Source organism: Zootoca vivipara, chromosome 15 (genome assembly GCF_965207765.1).
Source record: "Zootoca vivipara chromosome 15, rZooViv2.hap1.1, whole genome shotgun sequence".
NCBI lineage: Eukaryota > Metazoa > Chordata > Lepidosauria > Squamata > Lacertidae > Zootoca > Zootoca vivipara.
Window position 1 is genome coordinate 16,878,604 of NC_142598.1, and position 8,039 is coordinate 16,886,642.

At 44.6% G+C, this 8,039-nt stretch overlaps 1 protein-coding gene across 1 annotated transcript; it reads right to left on the bottom strand.

The window, feature by feature from the left end:
• Positions 1 to 2,407: 2,407 nt before the first annotated feature.
• On the bottom strand, positions 2,408 to 3,151 carry LOC132591271 (taste receptor type 2 member 119-like). The gene has a single exon (XM_060269107.2). It carries the CDS (start codon positions 3,149 to 3,151, stop codon positions 2,408 to 2,410), a length of 744 nt encoding a protein of 247 aa, XP_060125090.2.
• Positions 3,152 to 8,039: the final 4,888 nt, after the last annotated feature.

The following is an 8,039-nucleotide window of genomic DNA, read 5'->3' on the forward strand; positions in this document are numbered from 1 at the left end:
CCATGGGACTCTCAAGAGTCTCCTCCAGCACCATAATTCAAAAGCAACAATTCTTCGGCGATCAGCCTTCTTCACGGTCCAGCTCTCACTTCCATACATCACCACTAGGAAAACCATAGCTTTATCTATACAGACCTTTGTTGGCAAGGTGATATCTCTGCTTTTTAAGATGCTGTCTAGGTTTGCCATTGCTTTTCTCCCAAGAAGCAGGCGTCTTTTAATTTCGTGACTGCTGTCAGCATCTGCAGTAATCATGGAACCCAAGAAAGTAAAATCTCTCACTGCCTCCATTTCTTCCCCTTCTGTTTGACAAGAGGTGATGGGACCAGTGGCCATGATCTTAGTATCAAATCAAATCAAATCAAATCAAATAAAATGAAAAATTCCTTTTAAAAACATGTTTATTAAGTTTTGAGAATAAAGCTGCAAAAAGTCAACAAGTTGCACAATTCAATAAAGGAGAACAAAGAAGCATAACTAAACATGACTGTGACTAAGTAAAGTACAGAGATTGTTTACATCACCTTCAGCTTCAATATTAAGAAATAAATATGGAGCAATGGGTCGGAATGAAATGAGATCAAAAGCGTCATTAACAACAACAGCAAAAATAATCAACAGCAAAAATAATCAAACAATTACCGCCCAGTCAGCCTGACATCAATATCAGGAAAGATTCTAGAGCAGATCATAAAGCAAACAGTCTGTGAGCACCTAGAAAGAAACGCTGTGATCACTAAAAGTCAACATGGGGTTCTGAAAAATAAGTCATGTCAGACTAATCTGATCTCATTTTTGACAGAATTACAAGCCTGGTAGATGAAGGGAATGCTGTGGATATAGCCTATCTTGATTTCAGCAAGGCCTTTGACAAGGTGCCCCATGATATTCTTGTAAAGAAGCTGGTAAAATGCAGGCTAGACAATGCTACCATTCAGTGGATTTGTAACTGGCTGACTGACCAAACCCAAAGGGTGCTCATCAATGGCTCCTCTTCATCCTGGAGAGAAGTGACTATTGGGGTGCCACAGGGTTCTGTCTTGGGCCCAGTCTTATTCAACATCTTTATCAATGACTTGGAAGATGGGCGTGAAGGCATTATGAGTAAGTTTGCCGATGACTCCAAATTGGGGGGTGGGGTGGCTAATACCCCAGAGGACAGGATCACACTTCAAAATGACCTGAACAGATTAGACAACTGGGCCAAAGCAAACAAGTTGAATTTTAACAAGGAGAAATGTAAAGTACTACACTTGGGCAACAAAATTGAAAGGCAGAAATACAGGATGGGTGACACCTGGCTTGAGAGCAGTACATGTGAAAAGGATTTAGGAGTCTTGGTAAACCACAAACTTGACATGAGTCAACAGTGTGATGCAGCAGCTAAAAAAGCCAATGCAATTATGGGCTGCATCAATAGGAGTATAGCATCTAGATAGATCAAGGGAAGTAATAGTACCACTGTATTCCGCTCTGGTCAGACCTCACCTGGAATACTGTGTCCAGTTTTGGGCACCACAGTTCAAGAAGGATACTGACAAGCTGGAACGTGCCCAGAGGAGGGCAGCCAAAATGGTCAAAGGCCTGGAAACGATGTCTTATGAGGAATGGCTTAGGGAGCTGGGTATGTTTAGCCTGGAGAAGAGAAGGTTAAGGGGTGATATGATAGCCATGTTCAAATATATAAAAGGATGTCATATAGAAGAGGGTGAAAGGTTGCTTTCTGCTGGTCCAGAGAAGCAGACACGGAGCAATGGATTCAAGCTATAAGAAAGAAGATTCCACCTGAACATTAGGAAGAACTTCCTGACAGTAAGAGCTGTTCGCCAGTGGAATTTGCTGCCAATGAGTGAGGTGGAGTCTCCTTCTTTGGAGGTCTTTAAGCAGAGGCTTGACAGCCATATGTCAGGAATGCTTTGATGGTGTTTCCTGCTTGGCAGGCGGTTGGACTGGATGGCCCTTGTGGACTCTTCCAACTCTATGATTCTACGATTCTATGATTCTATGGTTAGGGAAGAGAACAGTATTAAACATGTCTAATGCAGGCAAAAGGAGAATCTGTCAGCGGGAAGAAAATACCGCCTTCATAGCCATGCATGAGTTTTTGGAGGTTTGTATAATACACTGCTACAATTTAGAGGGCATACCCAGCAGAAAGTTCTCCCATGAACCCTCCATGCGATAGCTGGGCACTCTTGTTCAGGAGAACTTCTCCTAAGCTGTGTCCTCAGAGCATGTGGGCACTTGCAAACTCACAGACAGACAACATTGTGCAATATTCTCCTATGCAAACCACTCTGCAGAGGTTGTGCAGTCCTGTGCAGGAGAACTTCTTCTAGGCGGTTCTCAGACAGAAAGTTTTGTTCTTGCAAAAGAGGAAGGCACTTCCATAAGATCTTGGTAGCCTTTAAGATGGTGGCTTCTTTATGCATTTTAGCCGATGTAGCAACCTCATGGATTCCTGTTTCAGTTTGGGATTGATGAAGATCAGGATAACGGTATGGCCAGAGGAATATGCAGCTATCACATTAAAAACAATTAAGTATATCCAAACGCATTTAATGTCCCCCCAGAACATGAATGTATCTAAAATCTCAACACACAAATGAGCTATGTAGAGAATGCAGAAAGAAGCCAGAGCTTTGATTGCGTTCAGGTGAGCTTCTGTGCTGACATCCCTTGCACTGTTTCGTAGAAGATTTTTGTGCCTCCACAGAGAAGTTAGCAAAAAGATGGAAGAGGAGAAAAATATCACAAAGGGAAATAAATTTGGAAGAAGAAAAAAAAGGAAAACATACCTACAGGAATGGGATGTTTTCATTCCTGAGTCACTGCCATTGCTTAGAATTGGTGCAAATATATTACATTTCGACATAATGCTACTGCCTGTTAATGCCACAATGGTGGTGATCGCAGAGAAGACCACTGTCCCCAGAAGCAGCCAAGGCACCAGCCCAGGGAATCTCCGTTTCATTTGCAGGAAGAGAGGGTGGGAGAAGTTAGCAATTTTTACACAGTACAAAACACTGAGCCAAGTGGCAAACCAAAGTTCAGCAATATTGACAAATGTCCATGTGCTGTAGGAAGGAATGGATATTTGCATCTGTAGAAAAGCATCCTCTTGAAACAGGTTATAGCTTGTATTCTGCATCACAACTGCATGCAATGCCAATCTGAACAAGCTAAGACAACTCAGGATCATGTCGGCTCGGGATAGTTTTCGGCTTCTAATCCAGTCTCTGCAGTTAACGATAGCAATGAATCCATTTCCCACCATCCCTATGAGGGTTTCAATCACCAGGAGAACGAAGCCGAACAATTCAAATAAAGTAAGCATCTTTCTGAACGTGAAGGAGAATGTCAACTCTGTTGTAATGTGTAAAAATTACACCAATGGCTGCTGCCACCACACTTTTTTCTATGAGCAGTGGAGAGCACAATACTTCTGCCTTGTGTCTAGAACAGAAAAAACCTGTATATGGAGGGAGGGAGGAGCTCTTTCCAGTTGATTCTGTTTGGATGCAAATCACACCTGGAAAGATTCTATTACTAAACCAATATTATGTGTTCCAATGTCATAGTTGCAAATTCCACATAGGTGATAAATATCATCTTGGGAGCACTGTGTTTTGTTCCATTTTTATTGGGGGGTGGGGTGGATTCCAGAAGGTGGCCTTGGAGGTCCTTGCCCTATGGCAGGGGTGGCCAACTCCCAAGAGACTGCGATCTACTCCCAGAGTTAAAAACTGGCAGTGATCTACTGGGGTTCAGGTCAAAGTTGTTGAACTTTTTTTTAGGAAGGAGGAAGACCAATGGGGGGGGAAAATTAAGGTCAAAGTTGTTGAGTTTTTTCAGGGAGGAGGTAAAATGTTGAGCTTTTCTTACGGGAGCCACAGTTGTTCAGCTTCTTTCGGGGGAGCCAATGATCTACCAGTGATCTACTGCAGACATCCAGTGATCTACCGGTAGATCACGATCTACCTGTTGGACATGCCTGCCCTATGGCATCATCTAGGGATTTGAAGTTTCATATTACCTATGATTTTTCTCACCTATCCTGTCTCTCACTTATGCCCTTGTTGGGGAGGTTGATGCTTGTGACTTGGCATGACTTCTTGGGTTGGGGGGGGGGGGGAGAAGGTGGCCTCTCCTTCTTCGTGAGTGGCTGGCTGTTTCTTAAAGCTCCAGCCTGCTGCAGAGGATGACAGGATATGCTGGCAAAACATAATATGTAAACTGTCCGATGAGGGGCAACATGAGAGGCAGGGCTTCAGAGGCAGGCCGGAGGGAGCAAGTCTTCACTCTGGTCCACTAATGGGGCATTTAAGCTGGACACCCCCAGTGCAGTCAGTGGCAGGTCAACCCACCCAGCCACCTTGTATGTGGGGTGTGCCTTCTGGCTCCATGGGTGGCTTGTCTTAAAGACATTGCTGTGGAGATAATTGGTCATCATATTAGGGTCTGGAAAGGAATTGTGCCTGCAACCAAATAGGCCCTGTGTGGAGGTTTTTATCTTCCTCTCATAGCAATAGTCACAACTTTGGCAGTTAAGGCTTTGGGTAGAACTCTTAGTCCAGGCATCCCCAAACTTGGCCCTCCAGCTGGACTACAATTCCCATCATCCTTGACCACTGGTCCTGTTAGCTAGGGATGCTCCAGCAGCCAATCAGAAGCTGTGGGCGCCTCTGGGCTGAGCGGGAGGAAGCTGCCGGAAGCGGCCGAGAGCAGGAAAGAAGAGGCGCCGGCAGCGGCACAGAGACAGCGTCCGCCGCCCAGGCCAGCCTCCAGAAGGCACGCACAGCAGCAGCGGCCTCAGAGGAGGATCACCTCCCGCGTCCTCCTCCCCACAGTGCCCCTGTTCACCAAGTGTCCTGGCGCCCCCCAGCCTGAGCCTAGAGACGGCCCTGCAGGCAGCAGCGGGTGGCGGGCAGGCTGGCTGGCCGGCCAGCACAGCGCCCCTCAATTTCGGCGCCCTAGGCAGCGGCCTAGTTTGCCTATATTAGCGCGCCGGCCCTGAATATAGTCCAATTAGAGGAATGGAACACCGTGTAGAGTGCGTTTGAGGCTCTTACCCGTTGGGAGTAACGAACAGAGACCAAACCACTAATATTAAAGCAAAGCAGCTAGTAAGCCTGATCTTTATTAAACTGTTGCAACAGGGTGCTCACCCCCCCACACACGCAGGAGGGAGGAGGAACCTAGAACATTGGTGTGCAAGCTCTTATATAGACTTTTGAAATTGCCTGCCCTGTAGCTCAATACCACCTCCCAAACATACATACATCACAGAAAGAGGTGGTCCAAAGACAATTGGAAAGCTTTCCCCATTTCCTTCCTCCTTGCAGAGAAATATTTGAGGTCAATTTGGGAGAGTCAAAATGGCTTCAGGTGTGTTCTCCTGTACTATTTCCTACATGTGGTTTATGTACTTATGTATGTGTTTGCCTTGTATCATTTATGAACATTTATTATATATATATATATATATATATATATATATATATATATATATATATATAAGACCTTAGAATTTCTATAAAAGATTCAAACACCAGTGGTGGGAGTGTGCTAGAATTAGAGCTGAGGAAAATGGTAATGTGTACACAGCCTGGCTCAAAACTGTTTGGCTTGCGTCCCTTGCTTCCAGCACCTGCTTTTCTTTCCTTTCTATTTTTTAATAATATTTTTATTAGTTTTCAATTACAGTCCAATAATAGCCTCATTATAACAATGCCAAATTATAATACAATTACTAATACCAGTCATTCAAATACCAAATTATATAATTTAGGTGTCCCCCATGGTTTTCTTTATTTCTCCGTTCTAAAATATTTTTAATTTCAATTACATTCCAATCAAAATAATAATCCCATATACAACAACTGCAATATTAATAACTTCTATTTGTGTTGACACGTTAAATGATTTATGAAACTACAAGTGAAGCACTAAAACTATATCCTTGCTCTTCCTGTGTGTGACGATAATTCTGTCCGTGATGTTTCTTCCTGTCCTTGTAAAATGTTATGTCTATCTTCTCCAGGTTGTTGCTGTTCTCCATCATGCCTTGGGTGGAGCTAATATCCTATTGTTGTTTCAGAAATTTCTCCATTGCTCTGTCCTGTGCTTCGTTGTTTTGCAACTTTGACAACAGTTGCAAAAATCACACTGTCTTGGTAATGAACCTCATCAGTTCCTTGGCAAGTTCGCAGATTCCTTTCATCCTTCCGCCCGGCTGGAGATAACTGAGCAGTTGTACTTCAAACTAAATTGAATTCCAAGTCCTTTTAACATTATTCAGTTCAGTCCGTAAATAATAAAGGATAGGAAAGAGTCAGCTCTAAGTTTCCATCGTAAACCTCTTGCAACATAGAGCTTCCTCCCCTTTTCCTTTTTTTTTTTACACACACAGTTCCATTTAATGTTATATCCCATATCTACAATCCAATTGCATCCCTCCTCACTTGCACATATACAATCTGAATTAGCATTCAAGAGAGGGTTGCCGAAACATAAATGTAGAGAAGAAAAATTCATATAAAGAAGCCGTAGGCTCCCCTCCCCCCACCGCCTTTTGTACCGAATGACGTCTTCTCTCGAGTTCAGACCTTAACAACCTTGCAACTGGTTGAGTTCCGCAGTTTATGATCTCATCTCTTCTAGAATGATCATATATATTAGTCCAAATTAAGCTCTGATTAACAGGAGAACCTCTATTTCTTAATGGCGGCGTAGGAGGGTTATTTGCAGGCGAAGTGCTTTTGCACTCAGCGCCTCCCTGTCTTTCACAACCCATGCCGGAGCGAGAGACAGGTACTGAGATGAGCTGTGAGTGAAGCCTGTTCCCCCATGTCCCTGGTTTTCAGGAACAATATCTGTATATTCCTTAGTCATTGTCTACTACAGCGTAGTGTGCCGTGAGACGCTGGCTGGTGTGCCGCGACGTGCGGCGACGAGAAGGGCGATTTGCATTGTCAGCAAGCGCTGACCCACCGGAAAGGAAGCCGGCTGGATCACGACGCGGGGCGAGCGCAGCTCTCAACAGCCACCACCACGGCCTCGGACGTGAGAGGCGGCCGGCGGGTGCTGCTGCTGCTGTTTGTGTCGCTCTCGCTGCTCTTGCTGGCGGCGCCCGGGGCTTGGTCGGCGCGAGGCCGCGGGCCGACAAGCAGAACAGCCTCCGGAGGGCAGCCAGCAGCGTCTATGAGGGAGTGAGCGGCCGCTTCGGCGAGGAGCACGTGCGCGCCCTGCAGAAGGTGAGGCGCCTGGCCTGGACTGAGGAGGGGCAGGCCCATTGCTCCCGGGGAGTCGCGCGGGTTCCAATGGATATTTTTACAGGACACATCTTTATGGCAATATTTCTCCTCCTCTTTCCCAAAGCTCAGTGCAAACGACTGGAGGGTGGTTTTACTTTATATATAGTCAATATAGGCACAGAGTTAATTTTTTTAACTTTTTAAATGGTGGTGTGCCTCGTGATTTTTTTCATGGAACAAGTGTGCCTTGGCCCAAAAAAGGTTGAGAAACGCTGGTCTACTACCTACCTGCAAACATTGTAACTAACAATACATCTATGAAAATGATCTTCAACATTACTTCTAGTTAACAGATCCCACATTTAAAACTACAGGTTTGGAAAGCGCCCCAGAAGATTATCTCCTACTTCAGGCAGAAGATTCCCCCCACAAAGGCTGCACCCCCTACTTTAAGCTCATTTCATCTCTGCTCATTCCCATTTCAATGCTGCTTGCTCACTCTGAGGCACATAACATACAGGTGAATTGCGCATTCAAGAAAAGAACTGCAGCCATTAAGAAAAAAACAGCACCTTCAGAACTCTGATTAACCATATACCACCCACCTCACAATGTTGTGTAAATAATGTGGAGGAAATTAATATGGATATCTGAAAGTAAAGCACAGAACTAAGAAGGAACCTACATTGGTAGAACACTTGCTTTTCAGTTTTGACATGAAAGTGCATTCATTCATTCATTCATTCATTCAATACTTCATTCAGCATTTTAGTTGATGTAGCA

Bases quoted from the DNA above. Each gene is read 5' to 3' on its own strand.
- LOC132591271 (XM_060269107.2), bottom strand. From the start codon at position 3,151: ATGCAGAATACAAGCTATAACCTGTTTCAAGAGGATGCTTTTCTACAG.